Genomic DNA, 27,468 nt, shown 5'->3' on the forward strand with positions numbered 1-27,468 from the left:
AGACAATTCTATTCAGAACCGGAAGGAAGAAAAGAAAATTACATAGTGTGGGGAGGTTGAGCGGGGGTGGAGGAAATGAATGGGTTAGCTTCAATTCAGTTATCCACTCAATAGTATCAATTGTTCATCTTTGTTAAAAGGATTTCATTCTCCAAATACCTTGAATCTGGCTACACTTATTGTTAGCCCATAATGGTATTATTCCTCTGTAAATTTGGTTTCAGGCTATTGCCCACGTGTATCTTCTCCCGTAAAGCCCACACAATGCTTTGTCTACTTGCTTCCTGAGTACATCGAACAGAATTGAAACTGCATTACACATCAAAATCAACCTTTCTTGTTGCACTTGCCAAATTATTTCACACAAGCAAATCTGCCAGTAACTCTCTCTGCTGAACAAAAACAAAATTACCTGAAAAAACTCAGCAAGTCTGGCAGCATCGGCGGAGAAGAATAAAGTTGACGTTTCGAGTCCTCATGACCCTTCAACAGAACTGAGTAAAATTAGGAGAGGGGTGAAATATAAGTTGGTTTAAGCTTAATTTTTTCCAATAATTTATATAGATTTTTCTTTCCCACCTATTTCCATTATTTTTAAATTTATACTTTTTATGCCCTGTTAGTCTTATTTCACCCCACCCCACTAAAGCTGTACCTTGTGTGTCCTGCCATCCATTCTTAATTAGCACATTCTCTTAGATAATATCACCACCTTCAACACCTCTTTGTTCTTTTGTCTGTGACATCTTTTGATTATCTGCTCCTATCACTGCTTGCTTGTCCCTACAACCACCACCCCCCCACCCCCCACCCGCCCCCACCCACCCTCCAACCTTAAACCAGCTTATATTTCACCCCTCTCCTAATTTTACTCAGTTTTGTTGAAGGGTCATGAGGACTCGAAACGTCAACTTTATTCTTCTCCGCCAATGCTGCCAGACCTGCTGAGTTTTTCCAGGTAATTCTGTTTTTGTTTTGGATTTCCAGCATCCGCAGTTTTTTGTTTTTAACTCTCTCTGCTGAGCCATGTTTGAAATTCAACCTCAATTTCTCACACTTTTGGGAATGACAAAATTTTCAGTTTGTCTACAAAATCCAATTTGTTGCTTTAGCACCTGAGTTAAGCTCATATATTTTGAGTCAGAGAGTCTACTGTGACCAGGAGTGACAAGAGCATGTTTGCATTTTGAATGTGTGAGTCAAAAAGATAAATAGATTTTTCTAAATTTTAAGGGCTTTTCATTGGTTTCCACTTTATCTTAGATTGTCTGATAACCACTGTTAACACAAGAAAGGGCGATGTGAAAGCGGGTGGTCAGGAAATTGCACAAGTACGCCTTAGACTTATTTCTTGTTCAGTTCTTTTGATCCACCATTTTCTGCTTCAAGATTCCTTTAATTCATTCGCAGGATGAAGATGTTGCTGGTAAGGTCAATATTTATTGCCCATCCCTAATTGCTCTTGAGAAAGCGGGTAGTGAGCCACCTTCTTGAGTGCAATTGAGTGGCTTGCTACAACAACCACAATGCTATGGATCTGAGTCACGCAAAGGATGGCAGATTTCCTTCCCTAAAGGATATTAGTGAACAAAATGGGTTTTTACAGCAATCCAGTAGCTTCCTATCACCATTACCAATACTAGCTTTTTATTCCAGGTGGTACAGATTTGAAAACGTGTCTCCTGATTATTACACCAAGCTCTGGATTGCTAGTCCAGCAACATAACCACTATGCTACTACAATCTACAGAGTGTATAAAAGCATTGAACTATAAATGTTCACAACACAGAAGGAGGCTATTTGGCTCATCATGTCCAAGCTAATTCATCGATAGAACAATCCAAAACCAACTTTATTACTCTGCCCTCTCCCAATTGTATCTTCCCATGCTTTAAATATTTGTCTAATTTTTCCTTAAAGGATGCAATGGTCTATAGCTCAATCATTTCCTGTTGCAAAATTATTCCAATTCCCATCTCCTGTGTAACAAATTGTCTCAAAACCTCTCATTTCACTGTCTCATGGGATGACTTTAACCCTCATCACCTAAACTGTTAATCCACTGCTTCCTTTTATTCAAAGTGGCACAATGCTGATGCGGGGAGTGGGTGTAGTGGTAAGGGGGGCAGGGAGGTGATGCCACAATATGCAGCAGAACCCCAATCCGCTAAGTTTTCACCCTTTACATTTACCATCAGAAATTGTTTCCCAAGAGTGTGGACACTTCTTAGGCCCAACCCCCTATTACATTAATAGAATTCTTTGGGGAAAGCTCTAAACACACTATCAGGCTACCCTGGGAATTCCATCCATCGCACAATCTGGCAGGCCCAAATGATCAATACTTGTCCAGAGCAGGTAAGAATCACATGCTGGCTCTTTAGAAGGTCCTAACATTACTGGATGTGATGTTTTATCAATCCCAGATTATTAAACTAGTTTTCTTTCTGGGTCTTAGGTTTCCCTGTTGCTGCAGGGGAGTATTAGAACCATAGAACACTACAGCACAGAAAAACAGGCCATTCGGCCCTTCTAGTCTGTGCCGAAATATTATTCCACTAGTCCCATTGACCTGCACCTAGTCCATAACCCTCCAGACCTCTCCCATCCATGTATCTATCTAATTTATTCTTAAAACTTAAGAGTGAGCCCGCATTTACCAAGTCAGATGGTAGCTCGTTCCACACTCTCACCACTCTCTGAGTGAAGAAGTTCCCCCTAATGTTCCCCCTAAACCTTTCCCCTTTCACCCTAAAGCTATGTCCTCTCGTGTTTATCTCTCCTAATCTAAGTGGAAAGAGCCTACTCGCATTTACTATGTCTATACCCCTCATAATTTTGTAAACTTCTATCAAATCTCCCCTCATTCTTCTACGCTCCAAGGAATAAAGTCCTAACCTGTTTAATCTTTCCCTGTAACTCAACTCCTTAAGACCCGGCAACATCCTAGTAAATCTTTTCTGCACCCTCTCAATCTTACTGATATCCTTCCTGTAGTTAGGCGACCAGAACTGCACACAATACTCCAAAGTTGGCCTCACCAATGTCTTATACAACCTCACCATAACATCCCAACTCCTATACTCAATACTTTGATTTATGAAGGCCAGTATGCCAAAAGCTTTCTTTACAACCCTGTCTACCTGTGACGCCACTTTCAGGGAATTATGTATCTGAACTCCCAGATCCCTTTGTTCCTCCTCAGTGCCCTACCGTTTACTGTGTATGTCCTATCTTGGTTTGTCCTTCCAAAATGCAACACCTCACACTTTTCTGCATTAAATTCCATCTGTCATTTTCTGGCCCATTTTGCCAGTTGGTCCAGATCCCTCTGCAAGCTTTGAAAGCCTTCCTCGCTGTCCACAACACCTCCAATCTTAGTGTCATCAGCAAACTTGCTGATCCAATTCACCACATTATCATCCAAATGATTGATATAGACAACAAACAACAATGGTCCCAGCACAGATCCCTGAGGCACACCACTAGTCACAGACCTCCAGTCTGAGAAGCAATCATCCACTACCACTCTCTGTCTTCTCCCACACAGCCAATTTCGAATCCAGTTTACAACCTCTCCATGGATACCAAGTGTCTGAACCTTCTGAACTAACCTCCCATATGGGACCTTGTCAAAGGCCTTACTAAAGTCCATGTAGACAACATCCACAGCCTTTCCTTCATCTACTTTCTTGGTAACCTCCTCGAAAAACTCTACAATGTTCATTAAACACGACCTACCACGCACAAAGCCATGCTGACTATCCTTAATCAGCCCTTGGCTGTCCAAATAATTGTATATCCGATCTCTCAGAGCACCTTCCAATATTTTACCTACTACTGACGTCAGGCTCACTGGCCTGTAATTACCTGGTTTACTTTTGGAGCCTTTTTTAAACAACGTAACAACATGAGCTACCCTCCAATCCTCCGGCACCTCACCCGCGGCTAAGGACATTTTAAATATTTCTGCCAGGGCCCTTGCAATTTCTACACTCGTCTCCCTCAAGGTCCGAGGGAATATCATGTCAGGCCCGGGGGATTTATCTACCTTTATTCACTGTAAGGTAGCAAGCACCTCCTCCTCTTTAATCTCTATATGTTCCATGACACTACTGCTTGTTTCCCTTCCTTCCTTATACACTATGCCAGTTTCCTGAGTAAATACTAATGCAAAAAAACTGTTTAAGATCTCCCCCATCTCGTGAGGCTCCACACATATACGACCACTCTGATCTTCAAGGGGACTAATTGTGTCCCTTACTATCCTTTTACTCTTAATATACTTGTAGAAACCCTTCGGGTTTACCTTCACATTATCTGCCAAAGCAATCTCATGTCTTCTTTTTGCCTTCCTGATTTCCTTCTTTAGTATTTTCTTACATTTTCTATACTCTACAAGTACCTCATTTGCTTCTTGTTGCCTATACCTGCTATACACCACTCTCTTCTTCTTAACCAGATCGCCAATATCCCTTGAAAACCAAGGTTCCCTATGCCTGTTAACTTTGCCTTTAATCCTTACAGGAACATGCAAACTCTGCACTCTCAAAATTTCGCCTTTGAATGCCTTCCACTTACTGAACACATCCTTGCCAGAAAACAACTTATGCCAATCCACTCTTCCTAGATCCTTTCTCATTTCCACAAAATTGGCCTTTCTCCAATTTAGAACCTCAACTCGAGGACCAGACCTATCCTTATCCATAATTAACTTAAAACTAATGACATTGTGGTCACTGGACCCAAAATGTTCGCTTACACATACTTCTGTCACCTGACCTGTCCGATTCCCTAATAGGAGATCAAGTATTGCATCCTCTCTCGTTGGTACCTCTATATATTGATTTAGAAAATTTTCCTGAACACATTTGACAAACTCCAAGCCATCCAGCCCTTTTACAGTATGGGAGTCCCAGTTAATACGTGGAAAGTTAAAATCTCCTACTATCACAACTTTCTGTTTCTTACATCGGTCTGCTATCTCTCTACAGATTTGCTCCTCCAATTCTCTCTGACTATTGGGCGGTCTATAATACAACCCTATTAGTGTGGTCACACCTTTCCCATTCCTCAGCTCCACCCATATGGCCTCTGCATACGAGCCCTCCAGGCTGTCCTGCTGATGCACAGCTGTGATATTTTCCCTGACTAGTAATGCCACTCCTCCCCCTTTCATCCCTCCCCCTCTATCACGTCTGAAACAACGGAACCCCGGAACATTGAGCTGCCTGTCCTACCCCTCCTGCAACCAAGTCTCACTAATAGCAATAATGTCGTAACCCCACGTACCAATCCCTGCCCTAAGCTCATCTGCCTTGCCGACAATACTCCTTGCATTGAAATAGATGCACCTGAGAATATTTCTATCACATACAAACCTTTGATTTCTGTCTATACACGCATTCCTCACTTGACTTTTATCCTCCTCCACCTCACTATCTGCTCTAACACTCTGGTTCCCCTCCCCCTGCAAATCTAGTTTAAACGCCCCGGAGCAGCACTAGCAAACCTACCCGCGAGGATGTTAGTCCCCCTCCAGTTCAGGTGCAACCCATCCCGTCGGAACAGGTCCCACCTTCCCTGGAACAGAGCCCAATTGTCCAGAAACATGAAGCCCTCCCTCCTGCACCATCTCCTTAGCCACGTATTTAGCTGCATTATCCTCCTATTTCTAGCCTCATTAGCACGTGGCACGGGTAGCACTCCTGAGATCACATCCCTGGTGGTCCTGTCCTTCAACTTTGCACCTAACTCCCTAAACTCTCTTTGCAGGACCTCCTCCTCTTTCCTATCCACGTCATTGGTCCCTACATGGACCACGACATCTGGCTGCTCACCCTACCTCCTGAGAATACTGAGAACTCGATCCGAGATATCGCTGACCCTGGCACCAGGGAGGCAACAGACCATCCGGGATTCTCGATCTCTCCCACAGAACCTCCTATCTGTCCCCCTAACTATCGAATCCCCTATCACTACTGCTCTCCTCTTTTCCCTCCCTCCTTTCTGAGCTGAGGGTCCAGCCTCAGTGCCAGAGTCACGACCACTACAACTTGTTCCTGGTAGGTCGTCCCCACCAACAGTATCCAAAACGGTATACCTATTGTTGATGGGAACGGCCACAGGGGTGCTCTGCTCATTCTGTCTATTCCCCTTCCCTGTCCTGACATTTACCCAGCTGCCTGACTCCTGACTTTTAGGGGTGACTGTCTCCCTGAAACTCCTGTCTATTACTGCCTCTGCCTCCCGAATGATCCGAAGTTCATCCAGCTCCAGCTCCAGTTCCCTAACTCGGCTTCTCAGGAGCTGCAGCTGGATGCACCTTTTGCAGGTGTAGTCATCAGGGACAATTGTGCTGTCCCTGACTTCCCACATGCTGCATTCGGAGCTGCCCCAACTGCTGCCTCCATTACCTACTCTTAATTTACTTGAAGGAACTTACCAGGCCCTACCCCACTGGGAGCAAGCTCGTCCTCAGCCACTGCTTGCCGAAGCCTCTCGAGCCAAAGCCTCAAAGCTCCACTCCTTCACTGGGCCACTCACACACTGGCCGCTCCTCTTCAGCTTCCCCTCCTTTTATTTTCAATCTCTGCGCTCTTTTTCAAATGACCTCCCCTCACTCTCCGCGCTCTTTTTCGAATGACCTCCCTTCAAGCTCCGCGCTCTTTTTCAAATGACCTCCCTTCAAGCTCCGCGCTCTTTTTCAAATGACCTTGCTTCAACTATTACCCCAACATCAATGTGGGCACCCCTGTTGTTGCTCTACAAACACAGGACCCTTGCCTAACTATGTAAAAGACACAAGAACCATGATTTTGGACAGAGACAATAACTAGGCAAAGCTACAAGAAGAAACCTCATCTCACCGTGCTTCTGCCTCTCACAAGATTCTGTAAAACCTCAGACCCAAAGTGTCTGGAAATAGCTGTTAATGTCAAAGGAAAAATGATGCACTCTAGTTACTAAAGTTGCATGTAATCAACAGCTAATCCGACTAAGTAACCAGAGGACCTTGGCTTGTTGAAATAATAATGTAAGCAAATTGGACGTGGTTATAGCACCCATGACTTGTTATTTGTGATTGCTACAACCATTAAGTGAATGCCATGCCAAAGAGAAGATTTGTAGATTGCATGTTTGTTGGCTATGTTTTCCCAGATTTCTGGATGAGTGTCAGCATATGCTTTAAGCATTTCCTCTGATTCCCTAATGTCCTACTTCCTGTCATCTGCTGGTTATAAAATACAGCTATGGAAAACCACTCATTTGACATGTGAACAATCCAACTGTGCCCATATATCTATGACTTTAATGCAATGTTGGCAATCTAGAGCATGTCAATGTTCATTACTCTGCCTTGCCACTTAATTTTGATAAGCGATTGTTTTTGTCTTTCATGGAATCTTTCCAACTGTTTCATTTGCTGATAGAACATAGCCCTGGAGTTGCAGCCACATGAACGAGTAGTGAACACAGCAGCAAAATAAATTCACATCATCTGCACCTTTAGCTTCACACCATGTCGGTTCCAAATGTATTGGTGAAGGCAATTATTTGTTGTTTTAACCTTTTGATGTATTTACTTTTTTCCATCTGAATGCATTGTCTAGGTTCATAAAACTATCCATGGATTTTGCCTTAACAACAATAATAACAACTCGCATTTATATAGGACCTTTAATGCAGCAAAACATCAAAAGTTCTTCACAGGAGCCTTATCAAACAAAATTTGACACCAGACCACATAAGGAGATATTAGGACAGGTGAACAAAAGCTTGGTCAAAGGTTCATCTTAAAGGGATGATGGGCAAATAGAACTTAATGAAAGTTAGGGCATGGGTAACAGAGTTTCAGATGAGCTAAAGTTTATGGAAGGTGGAAGATAGGAGATCAGTCAGGAGTGGAATAGTCACAACTCAAGGTAACAAAAGCATGGATGTGGGTTTCAGCAGCAGATGAGCTGGGGCAGTGGTGGTGTTGGGTGATGTTACAGAGATGGAAATGGCCAATCTTGGTGATGGCACGCTTGTGTAGTCAGAAGCTCATCTCAAGATCATGTACAACATCAAGGTTGCAAACAGTATGGCTCTGCCTCAGGTATGGAAATATTGGCTAGGGGAATAGGGGAATTGGAGTAACTGAACACCAATATTTAGTTGTCCAGTACTAGATTTCAGGCAAACAGTCTGACAATTTAGAGACATTGAAGGGGCCAAGAGTGATGTTGGTGAGGTACAGAGGATGTCATCAGCTTACATACGGAATGTGGCGTCGTGTTTTCAGATGATGTCACTGAGGGGCAGCATGTAGATGAGAAATAAAAGGGGGCCAAAGATAAATCCTTGAGGTACACCAGAGATAACAGTGTGGGAGTGAAAATAGAAACCATTGCGAGTGATTCACTGGCAAAGACTTTATAGGTGAGAATGGAACCAAGGAAGTGTAGTCCCACCCAGCTAGATGAAGAGAGAGTGGCGTTGGAAGAGGGTGGTCTGGCATATCAAAGGCTGCAGACAGGTCAAGAAAGATGAGAAGGGATAAGTTACCATCAACACGGTCACTAAGGATGTTATTTTTGACTTTGAGAAGAGCCAATTTGGTGCTGTGGCAGGGGCAGAAACGTGATTGGACGTTTCCTTGGGATTTTTTTTTATTCATGAACAGGATGTAAGCGTTGTTGTCTAGGCCAGCATTTATTGCCCATCCCTAATTGCCCTTGAGAAGGTGGTGGTGAGCTACATTTTTGAATCACTGCAGTCCATGTGGTGTAGGTACACCCACAGTGCTGTTAGGGAGGGAGCTCCAGGATTTTGACACAGAGATAGTGAAGGGTAAATTTCCAAGTCAGGGTGGTGACTGACTTGGAGGGGAACTTCCAGTGGTGGTGTTCCCATGTATCTTCTGCCCTTGTTCTTCTAGATGGTAGCAGCTGTGGGTTTGGAAGGTGCTGTCTAAGGAGCATTGATGAGTTCCAGCAGTGCATCTTGTAGATGGTACACACTGCTGCCACTGTGTGGCGGTGGTGGAGGGAGTGAATGTTTGCGGATGTGGTGCCAATCAAGCGGGCTGCTTTGTCCTGGATGGTGTCAAGCTTCTTCAGTGTTGTTGGAGCTGCACTCGTAAGGTCAGAAGTAGGGATGTTCACTAATGATTGCACAATGTTCAGCACCATTCGCGACTCCTCAGATACTGAAGCAGTCCATATTCTTATGCAGCAAGACCTGGACAATATCCAGACTTGGGCTGACAAGTGGTAAGTAACATTTGTGCATAACATATTCCATCACACTCCTGACTTGTGCATTGTAGATGGTGGACATTGTAGATGGTGGCTTTGGTGAGTCAGGAGGTGAGTTACTCACCGCAGGCTTCCTAGTCTCTGGTTCTTGTAGCTACTGTACTTATATGGCTAGTCCAGTTCAGTTTCTGGTCAATGGTAACCCCCCAGGATGTTGATAGTGAGGGAATCAGCGATGGTAATGCCATTGAATGTCAGGGAGCAATGGTTAGATTCTCTCTTGTTGTAGATAGTCATTGCCTGGCACTTGTGTGACATGAATGTTACTTGCCACTTGTCAGCCCAAGCCTGGATATTGTCCAGGTCTTGCTGCATTTTAACATGGACTGCTTCAGTATCTGAGGAGTCACGAATGGTGCTGAACATTGTGCAATCATCAGCGAACATCCCCACTTCTGACCTTATGATGGAAGGAAGGTCATTGATGAAGCAGCTGAAGATGGTTGGGCCAAGGACACTACCCTGAGGAACTCCTGCAGTGATGTCCTGGAGCTGAGATGATTGACCTCCAACAACTGCAACCATCTTCCTTTGTGCTGGGTATGACTCCAACCAGTGGAGAGCTTTCCCCCTGATTCCCATTGACTCCAGTTTTGCTAAGGCTACTTGATGTCACATTCGGTCAAATGCTGCTTTGATGTCAAGGGCAGTCACTCTTACCCCACCTCTGAATTTCAGCTCTTTTGTCCATGTTCAAAACAAGGCTTTAATGAGATCAGAGGTGGAGTGACTCTGGTGAACTCCAAACTGAGCTTCAGTGAGCAGGTTATTACTAAGCAAGTGTTAGGATCCCCAGCTGAGGTTACCCCTGGATAAGCCTGATCCCAGAGTGGAACTCAGCTTGATAGATCCTAACTTTTCATTTGTTTGTTCAGAATCATGGAGAGTAGCTACTGAACAGAGTCACAGGAGTCAGCTGATGAACTTTTAAGAAAGGAATAAAACATTTATTCAATAATAAAAGATACAGATATATAGAGATTTGTAAGGATAACACAAGTTACAAAAGCTATCTTATATTTTAATGTTCATAGTAAATGTTCACAGTCCATGTAAACCAATAGGCACCCTGTGGTCAGACACACCACACTCTGAAACCAAGTGCCAGATGCCACCTCAACCAGATGCTATGGATTTCCCCTCAACTCCTTTCAGATGCTTGTCACACCATGAACCAACCAATCTCACTGAACTCCGTCTTTCACATGAGGGTTTCCAATTTCCACTCTCCAAGACTTCACCTTGGAATCACCTCCCAAGCTGATGCTTTCTCTCAGATGCCTTCCGCAAGGGCTCACCTCTAGGGTTCCAAACTTTCCTTCCGATGTTCCTCTTCCCTGGGTCACCACATGCATTCAAGCTGTCTTCTACATACTCTCTCTCACCAACTCAGCTGTCAACAGTACACCACTGCTTCACATGCCCATAGCAAAGAGTTATAGTCCTTCAGTTGTCTCTTTGGGCCTTCTGGCATCTTGCAAGCTGCTCTTATCTAAATCTGTTTTCTACAGCTTTTATCTCTTTAAATCTGAAGCTTGGAGCCTTTCTCTCTGCCCCTCACTTTTAACTTCAATAACAGGACCTTTTCCAAGTTCCTGTCCTTCCTTTGACTAGAAGGTCTTTCTCTTTGGACTTTCTCTTCTTCCACTCCCCTGGGTTTTGGGGTTTTTCTTTATGTAGGGACCGGCTATCTGTCCCCTTTTAGGTGGCTTCTGTTCGGTAGCTTTCTTCTAAACCAGCTGAACTCCAACAGCTTCCAAATCAAACTGCTGCCTTTTTTCATCTTCTGTGTGTGTCTGTGAGAAGGACCTGCTTCTCTGGCCTCTTGTTGCTAGGCAACAGTCCAATTCTTCTACCCTTGTTTGTTTAACTTAGCTGCAACAATCATAAAAAATTGCATTAGAAATGCAAGCACCCTTTTAAAGTGAAACTAAAACTCCATTTGACCTTTCTTAACACACAGCCAAAGCAAAACAAATCAAACTGAAACTTTAAAGCTAAAACTCATTCCTAACACTTACAAATACCAGTATAATTTACTTATAATGTCTCTATTTCCTAACAGCAAGTGCCACTTGATAGCACTGTGGATTACCCCTTCCATCACGTTACTGATAGTCGAGAGTAGACTGATGGGGCGGTAATTGGCCTAGTTGGCTTTGTCCTGCTTTTCATTTATATGACATACCTGGGCAATTTTCCACATTGCCGGGCAGATGTCGGTGTTGTAGCTGTACTAGAACAGCTTGACGAGGTCTGGAGCAGATGTCTTCTGTACTATTTCCAGAATATTGTCGGGGCCGAAAGCCTTTGCAGTATTCAGTGCTTTCAGCCCTTTCCTAATATCACGTGGAGTGAATCAAATTGACTGAAGACTGGCATCTGTGATGCTGGGGACCTCCAGAGGAGGCCAAGATGGATCATCCACTTGGCGCTTCTGGCTGAAGATTGCTACAAATGTTTCAGCCTTATCTTTTGCACTAATGTGATGGGCTCCTCCATCATTGAGGATGGGGATATTTGTGGAGCCTCCTCCTCCAGTGAGTTGTTTAATTGTCCTCCACGATTCACAACTGAATGTGGCAGGACTGCAGAACTTAGATCTGATCCGTTGGTTATGAAATCACTTAGCCCTGTCAATCACTTGCTGTTTATGCTGTTTGGCATGCAAGTAGTCCTATGTTATAGCTACACCAGGTTGACACCTCATTTTTAGGTATGCCTGGTGCTGCTCCTGGCATGCCCTCCTGCACTCTTCATTGAACTTGATGGTAATGGTAGAGTGGGGGATATGCTGGGGCATGAGGTTGCAGATTGTGTTTGAGTACAGTTCTGCTGCTGCTGATGGCCCACGGCGCCTAATGGATGCCCAGTCTTGAGTTGCTATTTCTGTTCGAAATCTATCCCTCTTAGCACAGTGGTAGTGCCACACAACACGATGGAGGGTATCCTCAATGTGAAGACAGGACTTTGCCTCCACAAGAACTGTGCGGAGGTCACTCCTAACGATACTGTCATGGACAGATGCATCTGCGGCAGGTAGATTGGTGAGGATGAGGTCAAGTATATTTTTCCCTCTTGTTAGCTCCCTCACCACGTGCAACAGACCCAGTCTATCAGCTATGTCCTTTACGACTCAGCCAGCTTGGTCAGTAGTGGTGCTACCGAGCCACTCTTAGTGATGGAAATTGAAGTCCCTCACCCAGAGTACATTCTGTGCTTCCTCCAATTGGTGTTCAACATGATTCATCCACTGGGGGATGGGGGGGCAGCACGTGGTAATCAGCAGAAGATTTCCTTGTCCATGTTTGACCTGATTCCATGAGACTTCGTGGGGTCCGGAGTCAATGGGCAACTCCCTCCCGACTGTATATCACTGTGCTGCCACCTCTGCTGGGTCTGTCCTGCCAGTCGGACAGGACAAACACAGAGATGGTGATGGTGGAGTCTGGGACATTATCTGTAAGGTATGATTCCATGAGGATGACTGTCAGGCTGTTGTTTGACTAGTCAGTGAGACAACTCTCCCAATTTTGGCACTAGCCCCCAAATGTTAGTAAGGAAGACTTTGCAGGGTTAACAGAGCCAGTTTTGCTGTTGTCATTCCCGGTGCCTAGATCGATGCCGGGTCATCCTTCCAGTTTCATTCCTTTATTTTGTAGGGCTGACCACATGCAATCCGATGAGAAACTTTAGAATTTTTAAGTAAATGGTCAACACAAGACCAAATCAACAAATCAATGGATAATTTGTTGGAAGCATCACCGTGATCGTCAACAATAATAAATGTGTCCATCAGGCTAAAGTTTGTCTGATAGCTCCCGTGGAGTGTCCTGGGATGTTTTACTATGTTAAAGGTGCAACATAAGCACAAGTTGTTGTTGTTCCAGCTACTTCTGCATCTATCAAGCTGTAGAGATCACATCGACTATGCCATGGTTTGCATGAAAATTGCATGGTGCTTGGGCGGTATTTCACTTGCAACTTAAAGTTGATTTAATATAATTAGACTTACAAGGTTCTCCACAATTGAGGAAAGATGCCAACGTAAACAGTGGTTCAAATCTTTCTCCTTTTTCCCTAATTTCTGTAATATTCAAAAATTTCTCAATATAACAAGTTTTCACACTATTTTGCCATTCGTGTTCACAATAGCCCAAATCAACAAATTGAGAATTAAATTAATCTCAGCTCACTAAAATGATTAGGAAATCGCACCAACAGCATTAAGTAGTTGTGGAATTTACAAATATATTTTATCACCCACAAGCACTAAGTAAGCCTACATGTGGTTTCAAAATTCTGATACTGAAGGTGGGGAATCAACAGATCTATTAGGTAACAGTCAATTACACTATTTAAAAACTCCAATTAACCAATTCCTAATTGCTGCTTTCATTCAGGTAAGAACACACTCAAATATAAAGTGCTGAGAGAGAGAAAACATGGGCTGTTGAGTAATTAATTGTCTTTACGACAAGTAACATGTTTTCTTATTTTTTACTCCCTCAAAGATTCCATGGGCAGGATTTTCCCCCTGTCAGGGCGAAGTTGAAGGGCGGGCGCACACAGGCGCGCTTCCAATTGGGGGCGCACCACCATTTTACGTGGTTTGGCCAATTAAGGCCCGCCCAGCGTGACATCCGCACAGAAGTGCTATGAGCTCCCTGTGCGGGTGGAGGAGATTCCCAAAATTGAGAGTGCGCTCTTTCCCACATGCGCACGAAAGAGAGCACTCATCTCCCTGAGGCTAAGTGCTGCCTCAGGGAGATCGGCTCTAAATGTAAAAAAGCTAAAAATAGAAAAATAGAATTTCTCTGACATGTTCCCTCATGTCACACTGTCACATGAGTTGGGACATGTCCATAATTTTTACAAAAACTTTATTAAAATTTTTAAAATCCACATGAAACCTCATCCCGCCCATGGATGAGGTTTCATGCTTTTTCTAATTCTCGCTGGGGCTCCTGGCCTGCTCGCCAACCTTAAAGTTGGACAGGCAGGTCCACTAATTAGTGTAATTACTCTGTCAATGGTCTCAATTGGCCATTGACAGGTCGGCGGGCGCGCAGCTGATTTTGCTCCTCCTCCGCCTACCGGAAAATTTAAATGGGGTGTGGTGACGTCGGGAGTTCCGCCCGACATCACCGCGCATCATTTTACATGTCGGCGAGTGGGGGGTGGGGACTGCTCGCCGATGGGAAAATCCTGCCCCACATTACGTACATTATTATCAGGGTTCAAAACAGTTGTGGAACTCCATATCTCCTTTAGTTTTCCCATCCAAGTTCAGCACCAGCTACCCATTATTTCTTGACCTATCACATCTTCTGTCCAAACATTTTCAGATTTGGTACTTCCACTTTGGTCATTGATCCAAAGCAAAAATATGTACTGGCCTCAAATTTCTGGCAGACACCATGCCTGAAAAAAATATCTATATGAACCAGAATCTATCATTACTGTGCTAAAAGATTTGTTAAAATGCTTACTCCTGATGTCAACAAATTAAAGACATCTCCATCACTTTCCCAAAATCAAAATCATAAAAGCAAGTAAAATTTGCTTTTTGTCTAAGTATGTGGTAATAAGTACTATTTCAGAAGTACTTATGTTCATCCAGGTCCTTATGTCTTAAAATGTCTCAAAATGCTTCAATTATGGCAATAGGATCAGTAGAGCACAGAAGAGACCATTTAGCCCATCAAGTCCATGCCAGTGCTTCACAGTTAATTACTTTTTGACTGAAGCATGTGGATCATGCATAGACAAACAGATATTATCAAAATTAACAATCCACACCAGATTTAGCAGGCAACAAGGTTTACATATATATAAATAGCTTGTTTGGTATTCCTATCTGTTCCCAAATATGGCTTAAGCTTTACTGTTGTTCTCCTTCCATGGCTCAGCCTATGGACTACTCTATGAGCATCCTGGGAATCAGAAACAGCCAAACTACTGTCTCTCATAACCACCTTCTACCACACCATGCATCTCCATGAGGTAACTGCCAACATTTTTGGGCCAAAGTGAAGGGATAGGGTTAGAGGAATTCCAGAAGAACAGAGTCAGGGGAGCAAAGCATTCAGGTGGAGATATAGGGCTCAGGAAGCGAGAGGTAGGTTGTATCAGGACAGTTAAGGTGTTTCCGCTAGTGGGGGAATCTTGAACTAGGGGACATAGTTACACAATAAGGGGACACTCATTTAAAACTGAGATGCGAAGGAATTTCTTCTCTCAGGGGGTAGTGAATGTCTGGAACATTCTCTACCCCAGAGAGTTGTGAGGCTAGATCATTGAGAGTATTTAAAGAGGAGGTAGATAGATTTTTGAAATATCAGGGACTTGAGGGCTATGAGGAGCTGGCACAATAAAGGAGTTGAGGCCTGGGGCAGATCAGCCATATTCTTATTGAATGACAGGACAGGCTTGAGGGGCCAAATGGCCTACTCCTGCTCCTATTTCTTATATTCTTATGGTTCCTGCACTAAAGCTTCCTCCAGAGCATTCCCCATCTGAAAGGGAGACAAGCATTTCAATCAGGCTGGCTTCTGGGTGGGAAATTTGCTGAGAAAAGGACATGCAATGTTGTTAAAATTGCACAGCATGGCTGGCGACCAAAACACCTCCCCCGCCCCAATCACAAAACGCACCACAATCAGGATCAGAGCTGCTGAGTTTGGAGATGACTAAGACATTTATAATGGAAGATCCTGCTGAGCGAATGTCAGGAAATAGCAACCAAAATAAAAGGAAGGAGCTCTAGAGTCATAGTCTCAGGCTTATTCCCTAGGTCAGGGACAAACACTGGCATAGGGACTAATGGATCAGGAAGCTGAGCATGTGGTGATGAGTGTGGTGAGGGAGGGAGGAATGTCATTTCAAGGGACACTGGCACAAGTGTTGGGCAGGATGGAGTTGTACCATTGGGACAGGCTGCATCTGAAACAGGCTGAGACCCAGAAAGGATAAATAGCCTGGTGAAAAGGACTTTGTGCTGGAGGCTTCAGTCAGAAACAACAGTAAAAATGAGAGCTGAAAGATGAAAATGAGGGATAAGGGCAGAGCGTAGGCCACTAGCACCGAAGGGAACACTGCAATATCTAAAGTAGCTGCAGAATGATGTGAAGATTTGTATTAAGTGAAACTGTGAGAAAAAATGCAACAGTGCCTAAAGGCAGGTCAGGGTCTCTTGCCCAATTAAAATTTAGCAGTCTATGCTAATGCAGGGAATTAAGAAATAAATTGAGTGAATTAGAAGTTAAAATCCAGCTTTTTTTTTATTACTGTTTCACGGGGTGTGGGCTTCGCTGGCTGGGCCAGCATTTTTATTGCCCATCCCTAATTGCCCTTGAGAAGGTGGTAGTGAGCCGCCTTTTCAAGCCACTGTAGACCACGTGGTGTAGGTGCTATCAGGGAGGGAGTTCCAGGATTTTGACCCAGCGACAGTGAAGGAACGGTGATATATTTTCAAGTTAGGATGGTGAGTGGCTTGGAGGGGAACTTCCAGGTGGGGTCTGCTGCCCTTGTCCATCTAGGTGGTAGAGGTCATGGGTTTTGAAGGTGCTGTCAAGGGAGTCCTGGTGAATTGCTGCAGTGTATCTTGCAGCTGGTACACACTGCTGCTACTGTGCATTGGTGGTGTAGGGAAAGAATGTTTGTAGGTGGGGTGCTAATCAAGCGGGCTGCTTTGTCCAGGATGGTATCGAGCTTCTTGAGCTTTGTGGGAGCTGCACTCATCCAGGCAAATGGGGAATATTCTATCACACTCCTGACTTGTGCCTTGTAGATGGTGGACAGGCTTTGGGGAGTCAGGAGGTGAGTTGTTCTTTACAGAATCTGAATACAGTTTGATAAATGGTAGTTATCATCAAGGCAGAAATTTCACATCACTTAGCAAGATTTCGGCTTTAAGTTAGAAGTTTTGTTTGCCTCTTGTTTACATTATCAATCATTCTTTCAATTTACCACTAATAGTTTTGCGCGAATTAACATGGGTCCAGGTGTGTGTTGTGTGATGGCTTTATTGTAACAAATGTTATCAAATGTTCATATCAAATGTTACGATGTTTATTTTAGTTTGAATTTTAGAGTGGTATAGATTCAGAATTATTTTATACATTATTAGATAGAAAATTGCATGGGTGCATTGATCTCTGTATTCAAATTCTTACAAAACTCTGTACCAGGACACTAGCTCCTAAAATTTAACAAGCCATATTAATTGGGGTTAATTTTCAGAATACACACTGCCAATGGAGAGCCTTTCTCACCATCAGCATGTACTCAAAAAATTATTCCCATAAATGTGACCTGTGGTGCTCTTTTAACAATTTGTTGCCAAAGACAACCTTGTCTTATTCAAAGGTCACTGAGGAATGTTCCAACATGTTGCACCAGGAATGTGGCTTTTCACCACCTTTGGGAGGGGAGGTGGCAGGGGACAGTGGGGAGTTCCTGATTTCAACCATCTTTCGTACTAATGGCAAGAACAATATTTTTGTGAAGCCTTAGTCTTCTAGAGATTTTCCAGGTGTTTCATAAACACGGAGATAGACATTTTTAATAGCATTCCCTTATTTTCTGTTACTGGGCATCAAGAGAAGGAGAAGGAACCAACACGTGACCTCTTAGGCCTTCTAACATCCCACAGCTGAGGAAACAGTGAATTAAAGCCATTAGACACAAAGCAGCAAGTCTGCTGAGGGTAACAGATGAAAAAGAAGTGAACCTCAAACAGCTTCCAGCGCATTATAAGTACCACTGCTGTAAAGCAACATGTTACACATCCATTCTCACAATCAGAATCTAGTATTTTGTACAACAGAAGACATCAAGTCCGAGAATCAGAATCAGAGAATGATACAGCACAGAAGGAGGCCTTTCAGCCCACTATGCCAATCTTTGAAAGAACTATGCAATTAGTCCGATCCCTCTGCTCTTTGCCCATAGCCCTGCCAATATTACCCCTTCAAGTATATCCCCTCATCCATTTCTACTTCTTAAGTTATTATTTAATCTGCTTCCACCACCCTTTCAGGCAAAGCATTCCAGATCATAACAGATGTATTGAATAACACAATAGAGGCAATATTTGAGTCTTTACTTTCAAAACTTAAAAAGTAATACAGGGAAGCTCTACGTTTTCCTTGATATACGCCTCCAAGGAAATTATTTTGTAAGATTCGCCTATTATGTTGCCCGGCTCAATTTATCTCTTTCTAAAGGACTGTGAATGATGTGCCATTGCTTTGTAATCACTTCCCACGCCTGCAATTAACCATCTTGAAGGCAAGACAGTCTTAATAACAGAGCCAGTATGGATGCTCTTGAACATTGTAAGCCACAGAAATGTCTTTCCTAATAAAACTTAGAAACAAGTCATGTGAATGGAACTTCAAGGATTGCTGAACATTACTAGAGAAGACATTATTATTGAAATTGTTACTGGTGACAGTGGCAATAATGTGGGGAAGGTGAACCATGGAGCAGTGGTTCTGAAAGAATGAAAGTAAAACACAGAACTGCAGTGCTAACTGAGAGTCCCACAGTCGGGAATACACAGGTATTTTTATAGCCACCCAGATACCATCATGAGGGGCATCATGGAGGGGCTGTAAAAGATTTGGGAAAGCAATGGGGAATTATCAAATATCGTAGTTCCTTTGGAACTAATAACGTAGGAAAAAATAGAATTGTAGGGTATAATTTTCCATTTTTGTGACTAAGGGCCGGGGTGGGCAGGTTCCGCAATGCATTTCCCAATAGGCAGCATGGTGGGAAATCGTGCTCAACTTTGCACTCAGAATCTCATTAATTATGCATAAGCTAGTTTCTCTACAGATCACATGGGGGGTTGGGAGCCTAATCGTTGGCCCTGCTGTCACCTCATGGGCTTGAAGGTCCAGGCACCATATTTAAATGCCACCCTCACTCTCTGCACCCCAACTTTGAGAAGAAGACATCTCAAAATGGCTGCATCAAAGAACACAGCTGCTCCGAAGTTTAGCAGGGACTCCCTGGAGGCCCTCATCACTGGTGGCAACACTGGGACTTGCTCTACCCCAGGGAAGACTTCAGGAAGCCCACCAACCTCTCCTCACCAGCCTGAAAGGCCATTGGAAGCCAGCGCATCAGGCACTGCCCTCAAAACACCATCCGGGGTAAGTCAACCTTCAACTCACCCCAATCTCACACTCTCATCATGACATCATGCAGTCAAAGAGTTACACTGCTCAAGGATCTCATACATTATTACTGGGGGACACATCGCCACTGATTGTCTCACGGACACTTTAATGTCCCAGCATCTCATCTATCATGCTGCACAAACTCCATCCTCACCCCTTACTGGAGAGGTCTCAGCACACACAGTAGACAAGCATGTTTCCTAACCTCTCCTCCATCTCTTCTCATCACATTGCATCTACTTGTCTTCATCCAGGCCAAGCTTGCACACAGCTAAAGGGAGGGATCCCAGGATTGCCTTTACACTCATGCCCTGACTACTTGGCCCCAGACCAGGGACCATGACTGTCTTTCAACGAGCTCTCCCATTCCTTCTTTACTGCTGACAACAGTGTCCCTTCCCCCACCCCCTCCATGAGTTTCTGTGCAAGCCTTGTCCTTTTGTGCCACACTAACACAAGCCCCACCCCCCACCCAATCATTTTCCGGAATCTGTGTGCTTCCCCTCCAATTCATGCAGTTCTGTTCCCATTCCACCCCCTACTTGGTCTTTAGTGTTAGGCTCCAGCTTCCCCACCCTGGGTCTCCCCTCTGCCTGCCATCGTTGCCTCCCGCCACCCAACCCCACCATTGCCCATTGCACCCTGTGTCTCTGGGCAGGATTTTACGTCCCGCAGGCGGGTGCATGCCTGACCCGATCAGGCGTAAAATAGTGCGTGATGATATCAGGTGAGCGTCCCGACATCATTGCACATTTGCAAGATATTTCAGTTGGCAGGCATGTGCGAGAGTCGGCAATGTGCTCGCCGACAATTAAAAGGCCTGTTAAGGCCATTAATTTATTAATTAAGGGAGAATTTTTGCTGTCCGTCCAACATTATTGCATTTTTGAGGAAACCTCATACACGGGTGGGATGAGGTTTCCGACATTAATTAAAGACTAAAAATGCTTTGACATAATTTTTATTATGTATATGTTCATGTGAGGGAATCTAATGTGGGGATATTTTTTTCAGAATTTCAAACTCTTTATTTTTGTATTTAAAATTCTTCTGTTCCCTGAAGCAGCTCTCTGCCTTCAGGGAGCTTTCATTGTGCACTCTTCCCCGCCCGCGCAGACTTCAGCGCTCACCCTCCTCCCATCCCCACCCCGGCAGCGCTGAGCTTCTCAGCGCATGTTTCACACTGGCTGGCAGTTAATTGGCCAGCCAGCGTGAAATCGCGGTTGGTAGCCGATTACGGGCGGCGAACTGTTTCCCGGTCACTCCCGGGCCCACCCACCGTGCCCGCCTACCGCGCCCGCCCGACGATCTGAACATCCTGCCCTCTGTCTTCCTTCCCTCCCCACCCCAACTCTACAATTGTCCATCGCACCCCATGTCTCTTTCCTCCTTCCCCCACCCTGGTAGCAATGCTGGTCTCTGTTTGTTTTGCTGTCCTGCCTGAGCCCCCATATAACACCCTCCTGCACAATGGAGGAAGCCAGTGAGAAGAGCAAGCCTACCCCAAACCTCCCCCCCCCCACCACCCCCCCACCACCAGTGTAGCGCCTCACTGGCTTTGGTGAAAACCCGGAAGGTGCTAGCACAGGTAGACTTTCAGTGATGCACTCACCTCAAAGGGGAAGGGAGATAAAACACTTGTAAGTCAGCCAAATTGAAACAAGTTCGTGTTATAATGCACAAAACTTCAGTTTTGCCAAAGACACAAATTGTTAGGGGGATCATGGTAACATCATTAACAGAAACGTGGCTTAGGCTGGAAGGACCGAGAGCTGAGAATTCATGGTTACAACACATGGAAGGAGTGAGTAGGACAATTTAGGAAGATGGAGGTGTTAATCAAAGATGACATAGGGGATCCTTTACAGCTGAATCTATCTGGATAGAATTAAGGAATATGAAGGAAGCTACTGGGTACTTATTGTAAATGGCTGAACAATGGAAAGGAAATAGAGAACAATATAAATTGACAAATCAGAGAAAAACGTATTAAGAATAAAGCCATAATAGTCGGTGACTTTAATTATTGAAAGATAAACTGGGGACAAAAGTGAAAAAGAAGTAGGGAGGAAGGTTCTACAATGTATACAGGACCACTGTCTAAATCAACATGAAGGTGAATTTCCAGTGGGATTCTCCTGTTCGCAGAAGAGACAAAAAAAACCCAGAAAAGGGCATGTATATAGGAATCCGGAGCCTGCAAATATATTGTGAAAGAGTCAACATTTAACAGATCAAAATCGCATTGTAAATTTTAACATATCATTTTAACTTTGTAAATGCTGACATACAAATGTGGCCAAAAATCCTGACAGCAGGCTTGTGGATAGGAAACGTGTCATGCATATGACTTTTAATGATATATCAATGTCTTTCGGTACAATGCTGTCATCCATTCGATGAACCAGGGCAAATGTCGTTGGCTTAGCAATGAGTGTATGCTGACGGAATTCGCATGCTCCAGGACCTCTGAGTTGGTGAGCTGGTCCTGCCAAGAGATGCCAAGGATACATCTGAGAAAGCGAAGGTAGAAACTATTCAGTCGTTTTTCCTGTATATGGTGTCCAGGTCTCATCACTCACCACACAATAGGAGTGTGCTCAGGACACAGCCTTGGTAGACTCGCAGTTTGGTGTTCTCAGTCAGGCTGCTGTTGTTCTACACTCTCTTACTCAGCTTTGGACATCCCAGCTGTAGCTTTTGTGATGCATGTGTGGATTTCAGCATCAAGTGACAGGTTGATGGTGATTGTGGGGCCTGGATATGTGAAGCTATCCACAACCTCCAGCATCACACTGTCGATGCTGATAGATGCCTGTGTGGTAACATTCTAGGACTTATGTACGGTGAATTGGCTACTGGCCCACAACTTTCTGGGCTCCCCTACAAGGACACCTGCAAGGTGTGCGGATATCTGACAACTGGGAGACAGTGGCTGACAGCTGTGAGCCCTGGAGGCTGACTGTTTGGAAGGACATTGGAAGAGGCGAGCAGAAACGAAAAGCTCAGCTGGGCAAGAAGAGGGCCCAGAGGAAACAGAAGCCAGCAAATCGTGCACCTCCTCAGCCCACTGTCTTTCTCTGCGGCAAATGCGGCAGGGACTGCCATTCCAGAGTGGGGTTCCTGAGCCACACCAGGCAATGCTTAAAACAGAGATGACCATCACGGTGCAAAGCACCATCTTATGCCCTTAAAACTATTCCTGATTTTAAGCAAAACACATGACATGGTAAAAATAAATACAACAAAGTTCTACTTGGTTCTTCATCCCTTTTTCCCTCTTTTTGCTCTTCTCTCTTGAATCTTGATACAGTGCTGTTCGTTTGGCACCACTTGTACCTCTCTCAAGTCGTAATTTTTCCCGTGTAAGCCTAGATAGTGAGCTATTAAACCCAAGGTGCCTAATCCAGTGCTCATACGGCACACATGCACACACCTGCTTCTCAGCAATCAAATAAGAACCCCTGAGATAAAAAACAGAAAATGTTGGAAATGCAGAGGTGCAGGCAGCATCTGTGGAGAGAGAAAAACAGTTAACGTTTCAGGTCAATGACCTTTCATCAGAACTGGAAAATGTTAGAGATATATGAGCAAGGGATGGTGGGACAAGAACAAAAGAGAAGGCTTTGATAGGATGGAAGAGAGGAGAGACTGTCTGACAGAAGAGTTAGTCTTACAGGACTAAAGGGAATGGTGAAGGGGCAAGAAAAGAAACAGAAGATGTGCGTAGAGCAGGTGTGCTGCTGTCTGAAAGCAAAAATAAGTGAAAAACTGAAACATGCAAAGAAAAGGAAACAAACTGGGAGACAAAGTTTACAGTCTGAAATTGTTGAACTCAATATTAAGTCCTGAAGGCTGTAAAGCGCCATTGCTTTATTTTCCCCTCATTAGCCCAAGAACATTAAGGTGAGATGCAGCAGCTTCATCAGTATTTACATGCAGCATAAAATGACAATCAAGCAGAGAAAACAGCTCCTCGAGGTCCTGCAAAAATAAAATTTATCTGATCGTGTGACTGTAATAAGTTCTTATGAATCCCTGGATGCAATTCCTCCTCCATGCATTATGAATGAAGGGAATACTCCGCAACATGTTCATTTTAAATCTAAAATCTAAAAATGCATTTGAACAACACAAGAGGTCTATGGTCAGCATGTTACAACATAATTATACAGAAGCAATGAGTGCAGCTTGCTGTGATCCAAGAATGCACACTACTTACTGTAGGGGAATAATGATAAATTGCCCTTTATAGATAGTTATCATATTCCTAAGCACTAAAAATGGCACGTGGTGGCTCAGTCATGTGATGGTGAAATAAGTGAAAGAAAGAAACTCTTGATCTCCAGGAGTTGAACATGAAAACATTTTTTTCTTTTTTCTGTACAGGATTACACTCTGACAATGTACTTCCAGCAGTCCTGGAGAGACAAAAGGCTATCTTACTCTGGAATACCTCTGAACCTCACTCTAGACAACAGGGTGGCTGACCAGCTCTGGGTTCCTGACACCTACTTTATTAATGACAAGAAGTCATTTGTACATGGAGTTACAGTGAAAAATCGAATGATTCGCCTGCACCCAGATGGCACAGTCCTCTATAGCTTGAGGTTTGTATTCACTATATTTGAGTAGTTGCGTATTTCACAGTCTGGGACTGAAAATGGATTATGTGTACTCATGCAGTTTACCCGTTGCTAATACAAGATAATAATATTTTAATAACCGTACACTAGATCATTTCTCTCCCTCTCTCAAGTTGACTGCAACTCCTTTTTTTTTCCAGGTGGCCCCTAATCACTCACTATCCAAAAGAAAGAGTAATTGTCTGCTCCCAGACCCTTGTCACTTCCATTCTTTAACTTGCAATTAGAAATAGGTCAGTAGCTCTGGCTATCCCACCGCCGAGTCTTCCCATTTTGTGTGGGAAAGCATCTGGTTTCTATGAGTGGCACAGCTGAATGTAAATATGAAGAGTATGGGAGGCAGATCTACACTTTGATGGTACCATTTATTGAAACCCAATACACAGTGACACCACCACTATAATTAACACAGATATTTCTTATTTTATTTGGAGGTATTACTTTTGAAAAACAGAATTACTTTAATGCTGGCCATTTGGTTGGCTTATGTGTGATAACTAAAAACTCACATATCTATAGATCATGTAAATATTTACGTGAAAGGGAGTTTATATATATATATATATATATATATATATGATTCCCGTGCAGATGAATGTATCATTGTGGTGTCACTGTGTAGCTATGTGAGAGACAACATAGATATCTAAATAAGACCATCACATGGATATATGTTTAGGAGACACTTGTCCAAATCTTCATGTTTTATAGAATTGGGACACTTATTCTGTGTGGTGGGACATGCCTGGCCCCAGCTTCTGTGGATAATTCAACTATTTTAAGCTGATCTTCAGGTCTCTGCCAAGTAGTCCACCAGTGGTGGAAGCAGGCAATATTACTTTAACATGCTCACACATCCAAGTGCATGCATATTGAACATCATCTATCACTTCCAGCAGGCTTGCTGATGGGCATAAACATGGTGGGAAGCACAGCCAGCACATATTGCCGCATGTTTCATTCCCACTTTCCCAGTTCTGCTCAGGAATTGTTCGAGGGAGAGTGGATAATCCTTGTTCATGCACATATAAATTTGAGAGATCATATTGATAAACATGTGAGACACAGTGTCGAAATGCATGTGAGAGTATAAGGTAGGTTTTACCCACTCACCATCCAGGTTCAGAGCTTCATGCATTTGGCCAACATATTCATTCATGCTGCTGGATTTTCCAGCAATTGGGAATGGAGAATCATACATAGTGCACTTAGCTCCCCAACCAAATTTCTGGTAGGTGGTCCTGAGTTGTGAAAAGCCACAATACAAGCACAAATTCAGAAGATCTACCTTTGTATGTGAGACAACGGTGTGGTCTTATATGTCAGAGGCAATATAGATATATATGTAAGGCAGCAGTGTGGATTTACATGAGTGACTGTGTAGTTATCTACATGATGGCAATATGAATACATGAAAATCAGTATGGACATGTATGTGAAAGGACAATTTGGATATAAATGTGAGAGATAGTGTAGATATTTGTGTGAGCAGGCAGTGTGGATGTATACATGCAAGAAGGCAATAGTGCAGAGCAGAAAAGGTATGCAGGCAAGAAGTCAGTAAACAGGCTAGGATAAGCACTGTGGGTATACTTACATTACATGGACTGCAACAGTTCAAGAAGAGAGCTCCCGCCACTTTTTCAAGGGCAATTAGAGTTGGGCAATAAATGCTGATTTTGCAAGCAATGCTCACATCCCATGAAAGAAATAAAATAAAGTATTCACGTAGGTGGATAGTATACATGGGCCCCTGTGGATAATTGTTGCCTTGTCGTGCTACCATTATTTTCAATAGAGGAAAATGTTTCTTTTTGAATTACGAAATAACTTTTCATGAATTATAGACCTCTGTGACATAATTTAAAAAGATGATTGCATGAAGCAATGAAAACAATTATTTTTATGAATTATTTGGGCTTCCATTTACAATATGCTGAAGAAATTTGAAGCTACAGCAATCCTCGAAGGAGCAATCTCTGTTTTTTTTAATCCTCCTTGTAGACCGAAAGAGTGATTTGATGGATCATCACCCAAGGCTACAGGGACATACAACTTCTTTGTTTTCAAAGCTGAAAATCTAGCTGAGTATGAGCGTACAAGATTGAAGCACGAATCTTCAGGAATCTTGGAAATGGTCTCTATTTCATGGTTGGGATTTTATCTGCCAAAGTAGGGAGACCATTATTTTTATTGCACAATGTGTCAAAGAATGCTGATAATAAGTAAATTAAAGCAAGATCCCACATAAAACAATTCCACAAATTAAATATTGGGCAGAATTTTCCCGTTGGCGTGCGGGGGCGGGCCCCACACACACATGCGTAAAATGACATGTGGTGACGTCGGCGAGCATCCTGACATCACCCCGCGCCATCGCGATATTTCGTTGGGTGGGTGTGCGATGCTCTCCGATGTGCGCCCGCCATTAATTAACTTAAGGCCCTTGACACTCTAATCGACCACGATTTTTTGGCACCCGTACAATTTTCGGGTTGGCGCACAGGCAGAATGGGCAGGCGGGCAGGACACATTTGTATAAACCTCATCCACAGGCGGGATAAAAGGGCTCACTGGGAGCACTTGAGTGTGCTCTCTCAAGTATTGATTTTTTAAAGTTCACCAGTTTAGATCAATGCCAATGTGAGGGCTTGCTGGTCAGAACACATCCACAGGAAGCCCTGATGGGTCTCCTGGAGGAGACTCTCTACGAGAGTCGCCACTCTCTCCATGGAGAACACATGGCGCTTGGACATGTGCCTCATTGCTTCGGCGATTGTCCACATAGACTCCTCCACCATGGAGACCAAGCCAAGCATAGCCTCATGCTCCCACATACCCGGCCAGATTTCCTGCCCCTGCTGCGTCGCGGACGACTCCAGAGGCACATCATCAGGCACCGACTGAGATGTGCCTGGTCCCCTGCTGTCCTCCAACTGCTGGCGCCATGGGCACTCTCTGTCTCCGCCAGCATCTCCAGCGACTGTGAAGTGCCCTCACCGCTGTGCCCTGGGACACTAGCCGATGTTCTAATTCCCACCGAGATGCTAGTATCTGCGCTGGTGCCTGCCTGGCAGAGATGGTGTGATGTTGGTGAGACTTCAGGGCCTCAGAAGTGAGAGGGGGTCTCTGCTGCTCATCCTCCCGGCCCTGCTCCACTGATGCTGAAAGGAAGAACAAGGACATTGGATCAGTTAATGTGGAGACAATGTCAATGTGCATCCCTGTCCCCCGGATCATTATGCGCTCATCCTTCCATAACCAATGGTCAAGCCATGTTGCAAAATTAAATCACTGAACATTCAGAACTGCTATGGCTGCTGGGA

The 27,468-nt window shown here is 43.9% G+C and overlaps 1 protein-coding gene across 5 annotated transcripts in view; it reads left to right on the forward strand.

Moving 5' to 3' along the window:
• The window catches only part of LOC144688455 (gamma-aminobutyric acid receptor subunit beta-1-like), a 383,572-nt gene that overhangs the window by 199,767 nt on the left and 156,337 nt on the right, over positions 1-27,468 (forward strand). For all 5 annotated transcript variants that reach the window (XM_078555074.1, XM_078555167.1, XM_078555257.1 and 2 more), the window contains exon 4: positions 23,886-24,106. In XM_078555074.1, the coding sequence (XP_078411200.1) occupies positions 23,886-24,106 (221 nt within the window). The remainder of the gene's footprint in view (positions 1-23,885; positions 24,107-27,468) is intronic.

Source organism: Cetorhinus maximus, chromosome 1, assembly GCF_964194155.1.
Source record: "Cetorhinus maximus chromosome 1, sCetMax3.hap1.1, whole genome shotgun sequence".
Lineage (NCBI taxonomy): Eukaryota > Metazoa > Chordata > Chondrichthyes > Lamniformes > Cetorhinidae > Cetorhinus > Cetorhinus maximus.